A 23,335-nucleotide genomic window follows, 5' to 3' on the forward strand; every position below is an offset into this window, starting at 1 on the left:
GATATCGTGTTATACTCCCCGAACTAAAAAAGCGAAGACCAAAAATTACTTGCCATAGAGTTATTTAAAAAGAAATCAAATGCTTTAGTAATGTTTAGAATTGAGATAAAGGATTTTAATAAAAATTGGTTATGTTTAAGTGGCATAATTGAGACCTTATGCTCCCTTAAGGTGTGAAAAATTGAATGAAGAAGACAGCAAACAAATCAATGTGTAATTAATTCTGCTTAGTTTTTAAAAAAACTGCACCGCTTTTTGGGTAACTGAAAGTTATTTCCTTAAACTTTTTTTTTCAATAATCTTTAATCTTTTGAAAATTACTGAAACAAATAAATGTAATTATTGTTAGTTTTTTTAATTTCTTTTATATATTTTAATACCTATTTATCGTCAATAAAATATCTGTAGTTACAACAATTTGGTAATATTATAATGAAAAAAACATTTTTTTTTCACTTTCCTTAAAAAATAATGCATTTATTTATAATTTTTATTAAAAACATGTTTATTAAAAGTAAAATTCAATTTGATTAAAAGCATTCATATACTATCTTGTAAATAAGTACCTCAATTTAAGAGTAAATTGAATTGTGGTTCTCAAAATAAAAATGGCAAATCAAGAATCAGACCTTGAATTTTTTATTAAATACATGATAGTGAAATAATAAATAATAGAAATATACCAGTTTTATTCATTGCACATCAATTGCATAAGAAATATATTTCTATATAATGTTGTCCTAGTTATTGTTAATCTCTTTGTTTTCCTACAATTGTTTTACCTATTTTCATTCTTTCAATGCTAGGATATTTCTTCATCAGATATTTATTTCATCTGTTATAATATAAAATTTGATCTTTAATAAAACATTACAATTAATTCTAATAGTGCATAAATAATAATTGACATTTGAACATTTAATAACACTGATTCTTTTCTCGAATTCAGTAAAAATCTGGCTTTTAGAAAAGTTCCGTCCACATTCCGATAAATATTCCAACTATTAACTCCACGTCTACTAACCTAGAGTCCTTACTGTTAGAATATCTGGCATTTCAAAAATCTTGAAAAAGATAATATGTAACAATGTAGAGCACTGTCTATCGTCAACTCTTTATTTTCACTGATAGCTTATCCCCAACAAAATAAGCACTTGTTAAACATTATGTTTGCAAAAAATGGCTGTCAGAAATAATTTTTTCAGTGTGTGTTGACCATATTATTGTACTTGCTTTGTTAAGTGAATATGTTGCTTATGTATAAAAAACAGCCAGAAAAACATATATATTTATATATATTTATATATATATATATATTTTTGGTCAATAATCCCCTCGAATAATTGCCACACAACAAACAGATTGAAAAAAAATATCAGATTCTTGGTTTACAAATGCTAAATACCATTTTTGTCTGGATCATCGGTTGATAATCTTTGCCTTTTAACCGGTTGAAATACTTTGGTAGCTTTTGCCTCAGGAGGATATGTTATGTAACTTCCATTAGACACAGGGCTACCATCATTGGATGATGAAGATCTAAAAAACATAAAATGAACATTCTAATGAAATGTCTCTTCATAAATTNAGTGTTAGGTTAATCAATCTCACCAATTTTTCTGGTATTTTAAATTCTCTCATTGCCATGATCAGAGCTTTTCTGTTAATACTATCATAGGCGGTTTTAAAGTCAATGAACAGGTTGTGCAAATCAATTCCAAATTCTCTCGTTTTCTCCAATATCTGCCGAATGGTAAAAATTTGCTCAGTAGTTGATCTTCCCCTTCTAAAACCACTTTGATACTCTCCTATTATTCCCTCTGAAAACATAGTAAGTCTATTGAATAAAATATTTGAGAATACCTTATAGCTCGTGCAAAGTAAGTTAATTCCTCGATAGTTTGAGCATTCAAGAACATCTCCCTTTTTATGAATTACACAAGTCAAACTAATTTTCCAATCCTCTGGGATTACTTCCCGTTCCCATATAATTAGTAATAGATCATATATTTTCTTCGCAACCTCCATTCCCCCACCTTTTATTAATTCAGATGGTATGGTGTCAGGGCCAGGAGCTTTATTGTTTTTTAATTTGTCAATTCCCATGATGACCTCTTCCAACGTTGGAGGTGTAACCATTTCTTGGTTATGCATCTGTAAATTGTCTATTGCTATCTCGTCTTCTTCCTCATCACCATTCAACAGATGGTCAAAGTGTTCATTCCATCTGTTCAGCACCTCTTCTCTATCGCTTAAGATCGTTCCTTCCCTGCTTCTGCAAGAGTTTGTTCTTGGCTTGAATTCCTTGCGACCCAAGTTTATTTCTCGAAAGAAAGCTCTGCTTTCCCTTGATCCCCTTAAATGTTCAACATTTTCAAAAAGATCTTCGAAAAATAATCTCTTTTTTTCTTTATGGATCTTCTTCTCTTCTCTTCTTGCTTCTTTATAAGCATTTTCAGCATTTCTTGCATGCCTTGAACTTATCATTCTTTTATAAGCCTCATTCTTTTTATAAGTTGCCATAAAACAATCATTGTCAAACCAGTCCTTTCTTCCGGTTCTCTCGATCTTTTCCACAACCTGGTCTCCTGTTTCGATAAGAGCTCTCTTAATAACATTCCATTCCCTGTTAACATCATCCCTTTCTGAAGAATCATCAGTCACTTCAAGCCTCCTTTCAATTTGTTCCTGGAACTTTTTTCTTGTAGTCTCTTTTTTTAGCTGTTCACCATCATATTTTTTCAGACGTTCTCCGCGAGCTTTACGAATATTTGATATTCTGGCTCTAACCTCTGCCAGAACTAGAAAATGATCGGAATCTATGTTTGCCCCACGATAAGATCTTACGTCCAGTATATCCGATTTGTGTCTTGAATCAATTAAAATATGGTCAATCTGGTTGTAAGTATTTCCATTAGGAGATTTCCAAGTCATTTTATGAATTCTTTTATGTTGGAACATTGTACTTGGTATGACCATATTATGATCTGTAGCAAAATCTATGAGTCTTTTTCCGTTGTCATTTGAAATATCATGAAGACTATACCCTCCAATCACTGGCCTGAACTCTTTTTCCACTCCAATTTTTGCATTTGCATCCCCTAGAAAGATTTTAACGTCATTTTTAGGACATGAATTATATAATCTATGTAGCTCCTCGTAGAAAAGCTCCTTTTCCGCACCATCTTTGTCCTCTGTAGGAGCATGAAAGTTGATAAAACTGTAGTTAAAGAAAATGCCCTTTATCCTTATTTTGCATAGTCTAGGTGTCCTGCAATCAAAATCAATCAGAAGTGGCCTTATTCTCTTACTCAATATGAAACCAGTACCAAACATGTGTTTTTCTCTATCACAGCTATAGACAACTGTATGATTTTTCTTTTCAATTATTCCCTCTCCTGTCCATCGAATTTCTTGCACAGCCAACAAATCAATTCTATAGCTGTCAACTGTTCAATCAGCATTTGCAACCCCTTATTTCTATACAATGATCGAACATTCCACGATCCAATTCTCATATGCCTCAAACCATTTCCAGTCCGTTTCCTTAAAGTCAGCCCGGGTTTATTTTCTACTTGAGATTTCGTAACATGGAGTTTTTTACAGGGTGGGGTTGTTGGCCCCACGCCCAACCCCCAACCTGGAGGACCAGGGTGTTCCTCTTCGTCTGGTGTCTCCCCTCCGACCAGTCCGGCTTGGGTGACCCTGCCAGGAGCCGAAGCTCCCGCCGGCATAGCTCTCGGGATCAACAACACACACAAACCACAACACCACGTTAAGGTGGGAACACCATCGTGTGGATATTCATAATACATCTTTCAAAATTTTGTCATAAAATATACTTATAAGAAAAACCTTTCAATTTTAATATCAAAATTTTTTAGAAATTTTTTTAATTGAGGATTTTCAAAAAGTTGATCTTAAATTTTTTTTATATATATATATATACAGTGGAGCATCGTTTATACGACAATCGCTTACACGACGTTTACATTTATACGACGTTTTAGTGTGGTCCCAAATCATTCCTATTCATTTTAATGTGTCCATTTGCAGCTCTAGTGCGACACAAATTAACAACAACATCATTTTAATGTGAAAATATATAGTTTATACAATGCACAGGAATCGGTTATACTCCGGTTTTTAGATTTTGTTCATGTTTATTTTATTTTTTCTTGTATATTTTAAGAACGGACTGAATTTACCAACATGAATGACACAGAAAAGAGCATGTGTAAATTTAGTACATGATAACATTTAGCACCTGCAAACTACACAAGTGTGCTTCAGCCATTAGATTTGACCGTGATTAGGAATTGAAAATTGCAGTATAGAAATCAGTTAGTTCAACTCGAAAATTCGAAGCATTACAGAGGCTAATCCCAAGAAAATAAGTGTTCTCCAAGCAATGAATATGATTTCGTTTTCATGGTCTCAGGTAACGAAGACATTAATAAAGAACTGTTTTATAACAGCTGGTTTTGCCCATCAAACATCCGATGATAATGGGGGGTGATGACGTAAGCAATGAGGATACGATAATCAATGATGATTGGAATTTGCTCGCAACAGAGACAACTTTTGATGAATACATAGATTGAGATGATAATGTAATAACGTCAGCGATTTGCACTGTTGATGAGCTTATTCAGAACACACAGTCTGAGCCACATAGTGACAGCGAGAATGACGAGGAATGCCAAGAATTTCCGCCATCTTTTCAAGGTGCAATGAATTCCATTGAAACACTAACAACTTATTTTCTTTACCACATTACTGGCAAAAAAACTTTTTAATACCTTGATTCATTGCACAAATCATTAATTACAGCTCAACGTCAATCATCATTTCAAACAACTGTAGATAATTTTTTTTGTAAATTCAACGTGAAATGATAAATAAAATAAATAATAATAATAAATAAATAAAGGTAACGTACAGTCAAATTGCTCACTAATTTTTCTTCTTTTTTTTCTTTAGTTATTTGTTTGTTTTGCTTTGGCTAATTTAGAAATTTATGTAAATCAACACGTTAAACATTAAAATTAACTGAAAACAGAGTTAGTTCCAGTTTTAGAAGTAAAAATCGGATATACGACGTTATTCGGTGGTCCCTTTGGCGTCATATAAACGATGCTCCACTGTATATACATATATATATATTGTTTTTCCAATTTGTAAATTTTCTGCAGGTGATTTCATTACAAAAAAATTTTTGCAGCCCCCAAGTTACAGCTTATCCCCGTAAAGTAGAAAAGAAAAGTGCCAGAGAAGAGAAAGTGAATGTCATTGTGATAAAAAACAAGAATAAGTACTTTGTTGTGAAGAGACCTGAAAAGGGCTTGCTGGCTGGATTGTGGGAGTTTCCTAGTATAGTAATGCCAGAAGTGCCATCTGATTCAATAGACGTGAATGTGTTTATGAAAGAATTGGGCATTCCAAACTGTTTGCTTTCATCTAAACAACATGTTGGTGAAGTATGTTATGTTTTATTCATTCTCATTTCAAATTGAATTCCTGGAATATTTGAAAGATTCAGTGTCAAATTTATCAATCCAAAAGAGAGTAAAGTCCTAGTTCCGAAACCCCGGTTTGGAAACATTGACCATGAGTCGAAAAGTGTATTCTTCATTAATTTTTGACCGTCAGTTTCGTAACTGCGTGTTTCTTAACTCGCAGTTAACTTGCACTCCGGTGGTAGATTTATAGCTTTATTAACAGTGTTTGTTTTCAATTTTCATTGCTATTTTTAAAACAATCTTTCTATTGAAAGAAAAAAAATTGCATTGATTAATTAAATTTGAATCACCCTTTTACTGGACAAATGAAAACAATATTAAGTGTTGTTTTTCTAACTGACGTGTATTGATGGGCAAAAGGATGTTTATTATTATCTAAAAATCTGCTTTTTTTTTTTTGAAGTCTTGTAATTCTTATTTTATTTTTTTAAAAAAAAATTATTTTCAACTTTAATGTCAAGCATAAATGTTTATTGTAGTACATAAACACATATACTATGTAATAGCAATTATATTTTATATACCGTATATTCCGGCGTATAACGCGCACTTTTAATACAAAAAATAACATTGGAATTTACGGGTGCGCGGTATACCCCGAATATAAAAAATTATAGATTAAAAAAATTTAAATTTAGAAAAATATTTTTATTTTAAAGAAATAACATACCTATATACTTCATTGATTTTCGTTAGTACATAAATAGTTCATTATATTCGTCTTCCGTTATTTCTTCAGGCACGTCATCACAATCTGTTTCGTCTTCATCATCTGTGTTACCCTCATCCATGAATAAACAGTCATCTTCTGATCCATCCAGATTATTTGAAATGCTGCATTTTTTAATGATTTTCTAACCATCTCAGGCTTAATTTCATCCCATGCTTTTAATATCCATTCGCACACTGTTTCCAAACTTGCATGATGCATATATCCTCCTTTCTTAAAGGTTTTCTCGCCCTCCAACAACCAAGTGTTCCACTGTTTTTTTTAAATTGGCTTTAAAAGCAGAATTCCAATGGCTGAACTAATGGTGTCAATCCGCCCATAATAACTGCCACATCGGTGTTACATTCTTTCAACAATTTTTTTGGCATTATCTGTAAGGTGGGATCTAAACATGTCCCACACTGAAAGGCTTTCTGGTTTTCTATAGATACTAGACGAGATATTGCACATGTACAATCCAAATTTTCATGCGCGTTATACGAAGAGTATATCTTAAAATTTAAAAAAAGTTATTAGAAATTACGGGTGCGCGTTATACGCCGGGCGCGTTATGCGCCGGAATTTACGGTAAGTATAATGTATTTGTTAAAGAATGAGGCTTAATTGTAATATTGATAATAAAATTCATGCCATCGATTACAAAAATCAGGGAAATTTGATGAAATCAGTCTGGAAAAAAGAAGTATTTTTTTTCTGAGTGTTTGCAGCCACCCTGCTTTTAGATGCTGTAAGGGAAAAAGTTTTCAAGAAAATTCATTATAAAAATCTTTACTATAATATTACTGCTATTCTTTTTTTAACTTTACATTGTAAAGTATATTTAAAACAGATCTTGTTTGCATAAAATATTATACAATGCTTGGTAATTAAAATATGTTAAAAACTTTACTGTATTGTCTATTGTTTTGTATAGTTTTATGATAGTGATTAAAATTGTATTTCTGTGTTTTTATTTTAATTTCTTAGTCAATTTATAATGGTACTCCAGTAAAAAATTCAATTGTTACTTTAACAACCAAATTTTTTTTTAATTTAAAAAATAAATATATTATTTTTTTTAATTATTAAATATATTATTTTTATTTAATTTTATTTTTTAAATATATTATTTTTATCTTTGTATGATAAATAAGACAAAAGCATATTAGATTATTGCTTTGGGATAAAGGTAGTGTCGGTGAAATCATAGTTGATTTTACAAGCAGACATAAGTTAATGCATAGCTGTACTAATGAATTAATTGTTATTTATTAGAAATATTATTTATTAAACCTTCGTAATTTTTGTTCCCTAAAAAGAGAGGAATGGATCATTTAATATTTGAAATCATTGTATTGCAATCTTTAATTTAAACAAAAAATTCTATGCATACTAAAAAATAAAGTGTTTGAAATATTCAAAGAAAATTTTTGATCCCTTAGACAAGTAGGTTTCAAAATGCACTGGCCCTCATAAAATTTTCACTCTGAAGCATTTTCCTCGCAATTTAAAAATTTGTTTATATTTTTAATAAAAAAAGTATTTTATGTATCTGAACAGCAATACTGAATACAAATAATTGGTATGCATAGTATTCAACAGATCCATAAAGCTCTGCCTATCTTATTTATTTATTTTTTTGTTGTTGCCAGATTTTCACCATATGATTAATAAAATTCTTAGCATTGTAAAAATTTGAGCTGGTGAACCATCTGCAAATTGTGCAAAACTAAAATGTATAATCTACTCTACCTTTTTATTTGGTGAAATTATTGTACTTCATTAGGTAAATTATTGTACTTATCCTGGTGTATGAGCTCATCCCCTATTTTTGATTTTGAGACAGCAAGTATCTAGTATGTCAGGTGTATAAATTGGTTATTATTCCTATAATTTGTCATATTAGACACATGGGAAAATGTGGATTCAAATATTGTAAAATCTTTTTAAAAGATGTGGAATTCCCAATTCTTCAAATGGGGATGGAGATAATTTTTTAGATATTTATTTATTTATTAATTTTTTTTGTATGACGCATTGAAGAATGAGATTGGTATAACACTACACTGCTAACATAATTGGATCTGGTCGATTCGATTTCCTTGAACAGGGTTCCCACGGTCCTTGAGAGTCCTTGAATTTTTTTTTTGCTAAATTTAGGTCCTTGAAAGTGCTTGAAAAACGTCTTAGGTCCTTGAAAAACTTGATAGGTCCTTGAATTTGTCCAATACTGCCGACGGCCCTTTTTATAAAAGACCCGCGGATCTTTCTGTTTTGTTCCCGAGCTCTCTCACGTGGTTTTTAACGCCACGGTTTCTAACCGGGCCTAGCGTCTTGGTGTCTGACAAGCGCGCGGAGCACAGCAGACAATGAATGCTTTCGGGGCGAGACTCCACTTCATCTTCTGTCGCATACGTTTAGATCTTCTTTTATCTTATCGAAACTGGAATACTCTCGAATTTCGTAACAATATGTACCTTGTAGTTTTCAATAAATTTGCCGTTTTACCATCCGCACTTGTCCTTACGTTTGCGTCATTTCAAAACTTTATTGTAAAGCGTATTCGCAAAGACACGACTTCGTATTTGTGTTATGTAGTTTAGACTAGTTATGCCTGGGAAGTGCTAATTTAATCCCCAATGGATGGATAATCAAGCTTATAAAGAATGGATTTTATCGATGCCCGAAAAGAAGTTCAGAGCCAAGTGCCGATTATGCATGAAGGAGATCGATATCGCGAAAATGGAAGAATCTGCTCTGAAATCACACATCAAAGAAATATAAAACAAAAAAGCAGTCTGCCTTGAGTTCTCTTTTTCCAAAGACATGAACATCTAATTCATCTGGTGTAAATACTCCTTCAACATCATGTGCCCCATGTGAAACAGAAACTTTAGTGCCCGAGGTTACATTGTCTTCTTATCTGGTCAAAAGGAATGTGCTTTATGCTGAAATTCTCTTGAGTCCGAAGTGCATCACTAGTAATTATTCATGTAACTCCTGTGAAGGTATTAGTAAATTGTTCTCCAAAATGTTTGCTGATAGCTGTATAGCGAGACAATTTTTTTGTAGTGCCACAAAATGAGCCTATTTGGGCTCCTTTGGAGTGGCACTATACTTCAAAGGGATTCTTATAAATGAGCTGAAGAATGTTGATTGCTACACTGTACTCTTTGATGAGACGTTAAATCAGTCTCTACAATCTAAGCAGATGGACATTATGGTAAGGAATTGATAATAAAGTTTGCACTAAGTATCTTACCTCCCAATTTATGGGTCATGGAACTGCAGAAAATATTTTGTCCTCTTTTTACAAATGCATGGATGATGGTTAAAAGCTCTCTAAAATACTTCAATTATCCATGGATGGACCCTATGTCAATTGGAAATTCTATTAGAAGCTTCAGTGTGAATTAAAAGAGAAATATTCCCACCAGGTCATATTCATTGGCAGTTGTGGATTACACATAACGAATAATGCTTTTAAACATGGTGAAAATGGGATATGTTCCTTCTAATTTTTATTTTCAGAAAGAATTGTTGCTGCATAACATTTAGAGAAGGTTGTGTAAATTATGGATGAATAATTTCAGAAACGATGTTTAATAGAGGAGAGGAGGGGGTTATGGAATAGTCATGGAATATGGAATACCTAAGATTTAGCTCTGTCTTTCATGCAGCCTTCACATGGAAATACACAGGATTAAAGGATTTCACCATTAACACCTCATTACCATTAGTTATAGATTGTGCTGAAAATGATTTTGTGAATTAATATGTAAAACCAGTAGGGTTGTTTTTAAAAAAATATAAATTTTAGTCCATAATACATATACTCTCTTCTCTCTATATAGGCAAAGCATTTAGGTATTATATTTGAAATTAATTATTGCCACAACAAGCATTGTTGCTTCTAGTAAAATAGAAGAGAATAATTTTTAAAATTGGTCTTAGATTAAGGTCCTTGAAAATTTTGTTGAGGTCCTTGAAAAGTCCTGAAAAGTCCTTGAATTTCAATCTCATCATAGAGTGGGAACCCTGTTGAATGTTTAAAATTGTAACTTTATGATATGCTTTAAAAGAACTAATTGTGTTATATTTGTTTGAAATAGTCTTGAATAAACTAATTTTTCTTATTCTTAATTTTTCTTGAATGTAATTTTAAGATCTCATTGCTTATAATGTATCAATAAATCAGGATTTACAAATGTACCACTTTCATACCGGTGAATAAGTCGACCCACTGGTGTTCGTAAAATTTAAGGAGTTTGAAAAGTCGACTTGACACCTAGATATGTGGTATTTACTTTTTTTAGAAGTTGAAATAAAGTCTTCTATGTTAAAAATCAGCTGTTTTAAAAATTTAAATTTATTGCTATACAGTTTATTCAAAATGGTTTTTATCCAATGAACTATTCAAAAATCACAAACTTAATGAGCTGAGAAGCAATTCATTAATTAATTCTTTTGATTAAATATTTAGTTGCATGCAAAATTAGTCAAATACATAGTTCTGATTTAAAGATATTAGTCTAAATTTCAATTTGCAACAGAATATTCAATTTTCATATTTATTCTTAGATTGGATCCATGTAAGTTGTAAATCGTGGCATTTTTAAAAAAAAATAGCGGAAGTCATATATCTTAAAATTAAAATATTTCATATATTTATAGACAAACATGTTAAATCATTTTTTTTATTTTATTTACTAAAAGAAAACACAAATATTAAATTCGAAATGGATAAAACTTCTTTGAAAAAAATGTGCTAAGAAGCAGCAGAAATTTCAGAAAAAAGTATCAATAAAAGAAACGAAGGAAATAAAAATATGACCACCGAAGCCGATGTCTTCAGGGGGTACCGGCCCCGGTAGCCATTGAGAGCAAAACCATTTCTAATTGAGGGAGAAGCAAATGCTTAAAATATCTCCCTCAGTACCTCAGTATCATATATCTGAAATTATTTTGAATGTATCTTGTTTTTCCTGGACCTCTATACAAAACCAACGGGGTACTGAGGGAGATATTTTAAGCATTTGCTTCTCCCTCAATTAGAAATGGTTTTGTTTTTAATGGCTACCGGGGCCGGTACCCCCTGAAGACAACGGCTTCGGTGGTCATATTTTTGTTTTTATTTCCTTTGTTTCTTTTATTTTATTGTATTTAGTAATTCCTTTAAATAGTAATTTTATAGTTTAATTTTTAATTGTACATTTTGATCTGTATCATTATAGTTTGTTTGGGTATTGCACCCCTAGGCTAAGTATGAATAAACTTTTGAAGAGATTTTTTATTTTTTTTTATTTAGCTTACTTTGACTTTTTTCACCTTTATTTTTCTTTAGGTTATTCACTTATTTTCTCATATACATACAACATACATTGTAGACTATGTGGTCGTCAATGAGCCCATAAAGCCAAGTACTTCGGAAAGAGAAACAAAATGGATTTCAGAAGAAGATATAAAAACAGAGGCAATATCTACTGCTATGAAAAAAGTGTTTGCTCTTTTTAGGAAACTAGAGGATTCACCCAATAAAAAGGCAAGAATCATTATTTATTTTATTGTTTACTAATTGGTAAACCCTACCTTTTCTGGGTTTAGAAATATAATAAGAATGTATACATTTGCAGTTTTTTTTTTTTTTTTTAAATTTTTAATTTGCTTCCCTAACCTCTCTTTATGGAACATGAAATGAGATAAATGTGAAATTAGATTTTCATATGAAATATGTCTTTATAATTTTATCCTACTTATTTTCTTGTATAAACCATCTAAAAAATTACCCTCTGAATATCACTGTGTGATAAAAAGTATTAGCAAAATAACAAGTCTAAACTCAATAGTTATAGTTAGGTTAAATGAACAATTTCATGAGCAGCCTTTGCCTTAGACAGCAGACAGCCTTAGCACAACAGCCATCTAGTGGTATATTTCTGGACCCTGTCTAGGTTAAATTTACTACCGTTTAGCGGTACTTTCACAAATTCAACTTAAGGAAAAATTTCGCAAAATACTTTTTCTTGAAACTTTATTTTTGTATCCCGTGCCGAACGATAAATCCATATTTTTACCATATTTTTGTATTGAATTTTTAATATAATTTTTAATTTTCACAAAATAGATACCTCTCATAAAAACCTAGACAGACCCCTGTATTTCCAAGTTTATTCTGAGAACAGGTCATATGCAGAATATGGCATGTTTTCGAACTAATTTGAGATTTCACTACACAAAATGTACTATGTCAAATAGGAGGATATGAATTTCTTATATCCTAACTATGTGTCTACGTCAGTTGAACTTAAAAATGCAAGAATCTCAATTTTTTTTTTAAAAAAAAGTGGAGATGATTGGTTTTTGATATCATTGATTCAGTTAGGAAGGTATGAAAAAGTTCTATTTGTTTTAAAAGTGCCACAGCAAATATTACCTCTAAGCACAAGACTTTGAAAAGTTGACAATTTTTTTTAACTACACTTAAGAAAACTTACTTAACAATAATGTAACATAGAAATTTTTGTTGATTCATTCCCAATTGTTCACTATTCCACTCCAGAGTAATATAGGCCAGCAATTATGTTAAATATCAAAAATTGTTTTAATGAAAAATCAAATTTGATGAGTAATAAAAATCTTTTTTTTTTTTTTTACAAATATGGAGCTCCATCAAAATAAAAATTATTCTCCATTTTTCATATACATATGAAAATGAATTACTGAATAATTAATTTTAAGAATGGCCCATAGGGTATGGCTGCAGAGGCAAGCCCCACAGGACACCTCCGTTCATCAAGAAGTCAAAGAATTCCAAATAGAATTGAATTAAAATAGCTAAGATTTATCTACAGATACAATGATTTATACCCAAGGAAAGAAGTGTCATTTCAAAAATGTGATAGAAAAAATTTAGAGGTAAACCAAATTTGGCTAGATACAATAAAGAAAAACTGTGGCAGCAGATAATTCCTGATAGAGGAAATTTTTGGAGACAGCCTTAGCCTGCAACAGACTGTAGAGTTACAGAAGAAAAAGAAAAATTCTAATCATAAAGCTATAAATATTGCTTATAAAAATTATTAAAAAAAATTTTCAGAAGTTGATCAGCTGTCTGTTCAGACAAATTTTATTTCATTTAGGTGTACCTTCATAAATTCATTGTTGTGTACAAAATGTACCTTTATGAAATACTTTTTAAAAAACTCTGTTTTTAATTTCTCTTTTTCACCTTCTAAAATTTTGATTATGTGGTGCTTGTCTGAAAGCTTAAAATTCCTTGTAGTATTGAAAGCATAAGAGAAGCTAGTTTTAAGAGATTGTTTTCCCAAAAGAATTTAATTTATAGAGATTTGTGCTCACAAATGAGGGGACAATCTTTGGATGTGTGTTAAGAATCATAATTTAATTAGACTTGACATCTCTCCAACACAAAATTCTTAAAAAATTTGTTTCTGTATTTAGGAGTGCTGTAAATCAGTAATTATGTGTAAAATGTTTGTAGCGTATCTACCACTACAAGATTACAACTACAATTAACTAGTATATAAGACATGTTAACTCGACTCTATGTCGGGGTACCTTTTCATAGATGACGGTTGACATGGTCGAAAACTACTCGCCCAACAATGGATGAAAAAACTTTTTTAATACAATTAATTGACTAATAATGGTTGAAAAATTTTAACATAAGAAATTCTGGAAATAAAAAATAAAGCAATTTAATCATTTATTTCTATGAGCTTCAAAATACCAAATTATTTAATCAATATTCCTAAAGTAATTTTTATTCCGAGTTTATTCTATCAAAACAATAATAGTTTTAAGAAGAAGAAAAATTTTCCTCTAAACCTGTACAGAATTTCATAATGAAGATAACTTTTAGTGCTGATAATATGAACCACATATTAAAATGAATATAATTGTAAAGATAAGCTATATTTTTTTTTAAGTGTAAAATTGTTGGTCATTCCCAACTAAATATTTTTTGTACAGTTTAAAAGAAATAATGGAACACTTAAAGAATGGAACACATAAATAGTCCTTAAATCTTATGAAATAAAATTATGTTCATGATTAAATTGATTTTTTAATATCTTTAAACTTCATATAATTTTATATCTTTAAGTTTGCTGACATTTCCACAAATTATTTTCAAACTTTCACTTAGGAAAATCTAGACAGATTCATTTTAACATTTCATAGAAAGTTAGAGCACATTTTTTGTTTATTTAAATTAAAAGTTTTCATCTAATTTATTCAGTATTTTTAAAATGTCTTTGTGTTGAATTTTTTATTTTTAAATTTCAATGATAACTGTCCATGGTAATTTCCAAAGCACTTTATTTTGGAATTAAATTTAAGATATTTCTTTTCTCTAATAACTTTTTTATAAAACTCTAAATATGGGTATCTCCAAACTTTAAGTCATGACCAGCAACTTAATTTTATTAATTATTTAATCAGAATCAATGTCTAAATTTAAGTTACATTCTTGAAATTATAACCCAAAGGTAAATAAATTCTAGTTATGCGTTTTTATTTCATTTATTACTAGCCACCTAAGGCGGCCAGCTGTCCGCCACGCTGAAGGTTTTCACAAATAAAGTTTTTTAAAACATGGCAGGAAATCTGAAGATTAGTGGACAATTAAAGTGTTCCTGTCCAGCAATTTTGTCTTCATATCCAGTTCTGCTGCAGATGTGTTATAGCTCTTGAGGATGTTTGAAATTATATAGCTACAACGCTTAAGAAAAAAAAAACTAAAATGCTAAATACATGAAAAGAACACGAAAACGAATAAATTTTTTATGGTATCAATTTCTATTTCTATATAATTTTTTATGGTATCAAATTCTATTTCTATATCTGTTACGTCAAGCACTCAGGTATTATAATTTGATCTAGTTGTGCTTGTATAATTTTGATCTAGTTGCGCTTTCTACGTCATTTTGTTAACATCGTTTGGTTTGTTATTTAACATCGTTTGGTTTGTTATTTCTAAGTTAACTTTCAAAAAATTGGCTGGCATCAGCATTTTTATTCTTTAAGTTGTTTATTTTTTCTTTTGGAATTCGTTCCTTTTTAGCGAAATGTTTTTCAACCTAATCGAATTCTTTGCCGACTGTTCTCTGTATATATAAAGAAAATAAAGTAAATATTTTTAAAGTGTTGTGAAAAGAATTTTTAGTTGTACAAAGTACTACAATATCGCTATAAAAATTATCGTCTTCGCTTAAGAAAAAAAAAAAAGAGCGTGGAAAGAAGAAGAAAAACTTATTATAACAATTATGAACAGCGACAAATATATCAAAGCGAAGCGTTCTATTTACGTATCGAATATGTTGCCACATTTTTAATACAAAAGTTAAACTTTTCTCCACTTTAATAAATGTAAACTAATGCGAACTTTACAATTAAATTATTAATTCCTTCGTATATTATTGGTTTAAGTTGTCGAAAATTAATATTTCAATTGTGAGGTTCGCATTAGCATACATTTATAAGAGTGGGGAAAAGTATATGCATTTTTTAATAGTTTTTTGAATATGGCTCTTTGAAGACGAAAAAGCAGACGAAAAGCATAGACTTACAAAATGACTGATAACTAAATAACTAATCAAAATTTTTGAAAAAGAAAAAAAATACTTCTTCATTATGTCAAAACATAATTATGGGCCGAGTTTCGTGCCTGGGCGAGGCTTCTGGGGCGATATATTGTGATTACAGACACACACACACAGCCGCGTTTATTATTATGTATAGATAAAAGGGTTTTTAAAACAATTTCTAGCTAACTTTTCTTTTTCCTAAAATTTCCATGTGCAGCTATGCCTAACTCCCACTGTTCAAAAATTAATAAATAACTATATGCAGAAGTATAACACCAGTAAATATATCCCGGAATTAAGTTGTTTTTTTTGGTATCATTCTGCTGGGTTTAATAATTAGGAGCAGAGTAGGTGATTTTTACGCTAATCGAAAACTTAATCCGATGAAGTTTTGAAACTTTTGCTAAATCCTATTAACGAAACATTTGCATACACGTGATTCTTCTGCCAATTTTATTCTTTTTGTTTGTGGGATTTTTACCATTTGAATATGTGGAACTATGTCGGAATCTGCTTATATCAGGATTCTTATTCACACGATTTTAGTATCAAACATCGATTTTTGTATTTACTCAATTTAAAAGTTACGTGTTATGATTCATATTCACTTGATTTAAAAATTCTACGTCGCAATTCTTATTCAGGTGATTTAAAAATCCAATAACTCGATTTGTATTTATGCAATTTAAAATTCATCATATCAATTTGTATTTTTCCATTTTTAAAATCCAATATTGCGTTTCATGCTGGTGCGATTCTTAAAATCAAATATCAGATACATATTCGCACAATTTTAAAGTCCAATATTGCAGATTCTTGTATGAAGTAAGTTTTTTCTTGAATTAGTTACGATAAATGTGTGATATTCTTCATTAGTAAGTAATTTTATTAAAGTAAGTAATATTAAATATGAAACATGTTTGGTGCATAAAAATTTTCAGGGATTTTCAATTTGTATCACAATCATCCCTAAACATGGTAACATTGCTCACAATGTTCATATGTTTGGAAACACCTAAGCTATGTACGATTCCAGATGCTGTTAAAATATCCAACTGCTATATTTTTCAACCATGTAAAACTAAAAATTATCTTATGTTGGTTTGTTGTAACAGTAGGTGATGTCTAATCTATGAAGACATTATTTTTTGCATACTCTGCTCAAACAGTTTGGAGTACTATAGGTTTACTAAATTATATCTTGATGGAATAAAAGCGTGTTGAAAATATGCAGACACACAATTTTTATTTTGTTGTACAGTTTTATACATTCATATTTTATTTCTTTTTTTAGCCAACAAATAAGAAGCGGAAACTTACAGCTGATTCAAATCAGAAGTCCATAAAATCATTCTTCCGGAAATCATAGATTTAACTTAATGTACCTGTAACATTTTTTTTAATTATTTCTTTAAAAATATTCATGCATAGAAACTAATGATTTAATAAATTTTTATAATGACAAATTCAAAATACATTACAAATCTTACCTCACAAAAATGCCTTACAAATCTTATGAAGGCTTGAAAATAAATAATTAAGTGTACAAATTTTTCCCTTTTTCAAAAATTTTTGTTAATTACTCAAAGTAAAAGTCTATTAGATCATTCTTTCAGAAATCTTGAGAATGCTTGTATTGTTTTCATATTTATTGTGTATATTGCATGTATAATTTTAATTTTATAACTGATTTTATAAAATAAAAATTGTTTTTCTATGCTTGTTTTACTTGGATCCTTATGCACTCTTAAAGATTAAAACTTTATTGAGCAAACATTAGCTTTTGAATAGCTTTTTTAAAATATATAAACTGCTCATTTTGGTTATTTTTAGAGTCATAGTAACCCAGCCTCAGTTAAGTGTGTAATAAAATGTTTCTCTAAAAATATCAGGAATAAATATAATGTTTAAGAATAAAAAATTGGTAAGAATTGTAATAAAGCTCAGTTTTTATTACAATGATAATGCAGAGGACAAAAACAGAAATGTATTAATAATATCAAATAAATAAAATTTTAAAAAAAATATATTTATATCTTTTTTTCTTTGAAACTAGGAAGCTATGCTGTCTGCTATTGCTATACACACAGAACTGTGAGAGATCAGATTACTTTGCCTTAGACTAGTCTTAGTCAATATTACAGCTTTTTTTATTTTAATAATTTAATTTAAATATATTAAAAATTATGCCCTCTACTTTTTATCAGTCAGGAACCCTTAGAAATTCTTGTGGCTCCTTATAAATTGTTTTACCATCTGAGTTCGCTTATTTCACATGTTCAACCTGCATTGGATAAATTACAGATAAGAAATAAAAATTAAGATATTGGACATTTTTTTAATCAAAAATCGGGTGACACCGAACAATCTATTATTAATGTCACTAAATCCAGTATCTAATGGTATTATCTAATGACACTAAAGCTAAATAGAATTTAAACTAATTTAGACATGTTCAGAGAAATAAGAATATCTGGCTGAGAAAAATTATAATGCTATTCCTAATACATTTTTCTACACTGAATGAGGCTTCAAAAAGAAAAGAAAATCTTCAACTCTATCTCATAAAATAGCAAAGAAAATTGTTACCTTCATCAATAACCTTCTCAAATTAGAATGTTCCTTAAGATTATTTTTTTTTAAATGTGCGAAAATTTCATGCTTTCAAATCATGCTGGGAGTCATGCTTTGCATGCTGGGAGTCAGAAATGCTTGGAAGAAACGTTTTTTAAACTACTGTTGGCAAGCACGTCAGTAGTATTTTTTTCATAGAAATTTTTTCAACATTTAAAAAATAAGTAGAAATATTTATGATCTAAAAATGTTTTATTTTATATCAAACTGGTTTATTATACTTAAGAATGACATTTTAAATTAATTTTAAGCAATTTTTTTAAAACTTAAAGAATCGGGTCTTAATTTATTAATATAATATTCAACTTGGGAACAATTTTTGAGAATAAAATTCATCAGGCTTAATTTTTTTTTCTTTTGAAGATGTTTTATTTTGGTATTTGATAAAATTTTGAGGGGAAGGGGGAATCTTTCTTTTATACTTAGAGAAGCATTCTAAATTAGTAAAATTAATTTTAAACATTTTCTTTTTTAAAACTTAAACAATAATGTCTAAATTTATAAATATATATTTAACTTGGGAACAATTTTTTAAAAAATTCATCATGCAAATTTTTTTTTTTTTTTTTTTTTTAAAAAAATTTTTTTTTTTTAAAAAAAAACAGTAATTCAAAAACTTGTGGTTCAGAATAAAGTAATCTANAGAAATTTTTTTTCTTTAAAAATCAAAGAAAGAAAAAAAAGGTTTTTACTGGTATTTGATTAAATTTGGAAGAAGAGAAAAAAAATCTTCTTTGACATGCTAACCATTGCACTATGACATGTCAAAGTTTTATTTAGAAATAAATTATGGCTACCGATGAGTTTTAATTAGCAGGATTTTTAAAAATGAGGAAAGGCATGATGCATTTAATTGTGAAAGCATCAATAAATTTCATTGACTTCAAACAGCCTGAAAACAACCCATGTATTTCATTTAAGTTTTATCGTTTCTAATTAATACTTAGTTCTAAAATTATGATTAAGCTATAACTTAACCTTTAAAAATTATGAGATTAATATTTTTTTCCCATTGATAATTTATCTTCCCCAGTTGTTAAAATTACCTACAAGTAGTTTACAGATTTCCTTGCATAAAGTGAATGAATTAAAAGTTTTTATGTGTAGGTGTTTTTTATTAAACTATTTTTTTTAATTGGTTCTTAATGTTAATCTCTCCTAAAACAATTCAATGTGTGATCTAAAGTAAATTTTATGTGTTAAAACTGCCTACTATGCTTAAATGGCTATTCTCAATGTGTTCTGTTTGTGCTTTGGAGATTAGTAAGGTCTTGCTACATGTTTTGGTGTTGAAAGTTGGCCATATTTGAGCAGTATTACTATTTGACCATAAGCTCAGCCTGACCTCATTTAGTAAGGTGTCTGAGTACAGACTTTATTGTCAAGGCTTTAAAATTTCATATTAGTATCTGAAAGTCTGATTATTAGATAAATAGTATATTCAGGTGCTGTGTTTAATTTTTTCAAATTTGGCATTGTTCTATTAGACTGACAAATGAGTTAAGAAATGCACTGTAAGACTGCTGGCCAAAGACATCTCAGAAAGCTTCTACCAACGAACTTTATGAAATGACTTGGTCTTCCATGGATTAATCTTTTAAAGTCTGAATCTGCTCAGTTGTATCTGGTCTTCCATGGATTAATCTTTTAAAATCTGAATCTGCGCAGTTGTATCTGGTCTTCCATGGATTAATCTTTTAAAGTCTGAATCTGCGCAGTTGTATCTGTCTTCCATGGATTAATCTTTTAAAATCTGAATCTGCTCAGTTGTATCTGGTCTTCCATGGATTAATCTTTTAAAGTCTGAATCTGCGCATTTGTATCTGGTCTTCCTCTTTTTGAAAATACATATTAATTAAAGTATTTCATGTTTATTTAAAAAGAACGAACTAATTTTTTTTTAAAATTCAAGTAAGCATATTCTAAAATAAGTATTTATTGTGGCTAAAAAAAATTAAGTGGATTTTTCACTGAATGAATAATTTATTTTTGGAATTAGAAACTTAATAGTATCTCAAATACTGGGCTACATTGGTAGATCTCAATTTTAAAAAAAAATAGAAACTATGATTTTTTAAAAAGCTGAAGAAGTGACAATTTTATTTTGGTCATCCCTAAAATGTAATAAATATGTAGGGAGCAATATTTTCAAAATGCACAGTGGTGAGATTTTCGATGGTAATAGATGTTATGCATGAAAATAATGCATCAAACTGATAAATTTTAGATAGCTGATAAAAATTTATTATTTTCTCCTTACTGTATTTCACTAAACAAAGTTTTTAAACTTTTTATTTTAATATTTTCTGCTGAGTTTTATAGAAGGAAGTCTAAATTTCAGCTGACCATATTATTTACTTGCGATATTTAGGAAACAATATTAATTAGTATTGGTATCAAGTACAACTTTATAGTCGAAATTCGAGCACTGTAGCTAGTCAGAAAGTGATTGAAACCTCGATTTATGATGAATTCTGCCTGCAACAGTCGGGAAGCAATTGAAACTTTTATTTTCTACATAAAATTGAAATTAGAGCCCTTTCAATTGTCTGAACTTTATTAGATGCTAAATTATATTTGGCGATAAAAATGATCATAATTTTCTTTCATGAAATTATCGAATCAATCACTGTCATTAGCACTTAAATTCAGTAAACATTTGAGCACTCTAACTATTCGGAAAGTTTCTGAGATTACGATTGATTGCAAGATACAAGATCTCATACATATATCGGGTTAAAAAAAACGCGGTTTATTTATGAAATCTTACTTATTATCTGCAACTAAGTTAAGTATTATAATCCAAATTATCAACAGTTCTATTCCAATAAATTTAATTTTTACCTTTCTCTGAAACAGCTCTGCAATTTGAATATAAATAAAACCATCGCATAAATGAATTAATTGGGCAATTTTCTTTTTAATTAATTTAGCAACGAAATTCTGTCTGCACGAACTTCTTGGAATGACCTAATTAAACGTTTTAAATTGCGTGATAGTGCATAGAAATAATGTTGTTTATTTATATTTTTAACAGCGCAAATAAAATACCAAAAGAAGCGTTAAAGTTTGTTCATAAGAAATAATAATCAATATTGAATGACCCTGCCATCATAGCATATTAAATAGATATTACGTAAACTGGTTCTTGTTTACTGTTATCTTTCGCAAATTGTCGAGATAAGCGAATATTTATTGTCATTCTGAACTGAGAACTAATTGTCCTTTTAGGCATTAAATTTTTATAGCGATAATAAAGCGAGATAAAATATGTTACTTTCGTTTGCCTTAGTTTCGTTTTTTTTTGTATTGAGAATTAAAAGTAAAGCCTGCGCTAATTAACGAAACCATACTAATGTTTAATTAATTATAATGAGACAAAAAATCAACAAATTAATTATTTAGAAAGAAAAAATGGACACTTCTTTGTTGGTTTAATGGTAGAGGAAACTTTCACTTTTCTTCTAAAAATAAAATAGATCAATATTTCAATTGGGGAAAACATCGTTAGAAAATGAAAAAATTTTATAATGAAGTAGGCATAAAAGTTTAAAAAAAAAAAAAGTTTTTTTTTTATTATATCAAATTGTATTTTTATTTTATTTCATAATATTCTAAATCAATTTTTAGATGATTGCTGTGATATTCAATTTTTTAATTGCTTTTAAGTTCCCTTTAACTTTTGATTCTTTCCATACGTAAATAAATTTAATGCATGCATTCTTAGACAATGAAATCTTAGACCAATTTAAAAAAGAAAAAGTTAAAAATTATTCAATTAAAAAGAAATCAGAAGTCAATTTAAAAAGAAAAAGAAAATTCAAGAATGAGAAAATTATCTAATCTTATGTTTGAATTTAAAACTGAAAACTATCAGTCAACACAAGTGCATGCTGATAATAAGTACAATTGGTTACATTTCAGTTCTTGTATTTTCTGGAAAGAAAAAAAATATTTTTTTTTTTTAATGGCAGGCACTGAATTTCAATCTTTGCCTATACTACGCCAGAATTGTTGCTCATTTCGCGTTACCCAGTGGACACCTGTGAACCAAAGTCACGGAGGCGAGCAACATTGCCCACGTCACACTGCCACAAACCCGTTTATAGGGTCGGCCACATTCACACATACACACGCACAACAGAGGACAACACAAAGAGAGATAGAAACATCCATGCCCAGAGCGGGATTCGAACCCGCAGCCTATGGCTTCGCAGTCAGGCACGCTAACCGCTCGGCCAACTGGCCGGCTTTTCTGAAAAATTATTTTGTTTTTAGATGCACATTCTAATTTTCTAAGTTTGAGAGCTTATCTATCCCTTCTCTGCAGACCACACAAAAGAAAATGGTTTAATACATTCTGTGATGAGGTAATCCTAAAATTGAACTTATTTATTGCCTCTTTATCATTTCAAAAATTTGAGAACACTGCTTAGAATTTAGTAATAAATGAGTCTTGACTGCGACTAATATGGAACAATCGGTGCTTCCAAATCCCTTCTCGTAAGAACAGAATTTTCAAGTGTGTAATAGCTTTCTCTTTATTTAATTTACATATAAAGATGTCGTGAACTCCACCATATTTAATGGTCTGTAGATGACTCAGGTTGCCCATGCCAATTGCGATGTCTCTGTGATACTTTAAACTTGCTGTTTGACAATATGCGTTAATTAAATAACAGTGCTTCTTTAATTAAGTTCCGTGATATAAAATCATGCGTGGTTCAATCTAATTTTTAATCATAATCTGTCCTGGGCCGCAAAGCTACTTCCCGATATCACAGGTCAAAATAATTTGTAAAAACTGTATGTGATAGCTTCGGCTTTAAACATCGAACAACTTCTGCAGGAACTGGTATTGA

At 29.7% G+C, this 23,335-nt stretch overlaps 1 protein-coding gene across 1 annotated transcript in view; it reads left to right on the forward strand.

The window, feature by feature from the left end:
* LOC107455638 (adenine DNA glycosylase) overlaps window positions 1-17,556 on the forward strand; it is a 28,375-nt gene extending 10,819 nt beyond the window's left edge. Inside the window, exons 7-9 of the mRNA XM_016073274.3 lie at window positions 5,225-5,480; window positions 11,576-11,773; window positions 17,134-17,556. Coding sequence (XP_015928760.1) covers window positions 5,225-5,480; window positions 11,576-11,773; window positions 17,134-17,208 — 529 coding nt within the window. The 3' untranslated portion in view covers window positions 17,209-17,556. The remainder of the gene's footprint in view (window positions 1-5,224; window positions 5,481-11,575; window positions 11,774-17,133) is intronic.
* The last annotated feature ends 5,779 nt before the right edge of the window (window positions 17,557-23,335 follow it).

Source organism: Parasteatoda tepidariorum, chromosome 7 (assembly GCF_043381705.1).
Source record: "Parasteatoda tepidariorum isolate YZ-2023 chromosome 7, CAS_Ptep_4.0, whole genome shotgun sequence".
NCBI classification, from domain to species: Eukaryota; Metazoa; Arthropoda; class Arachnida; order Araneae; family Theridiidae; genus Parasteatoda; species Parasteatoda tepidariorum.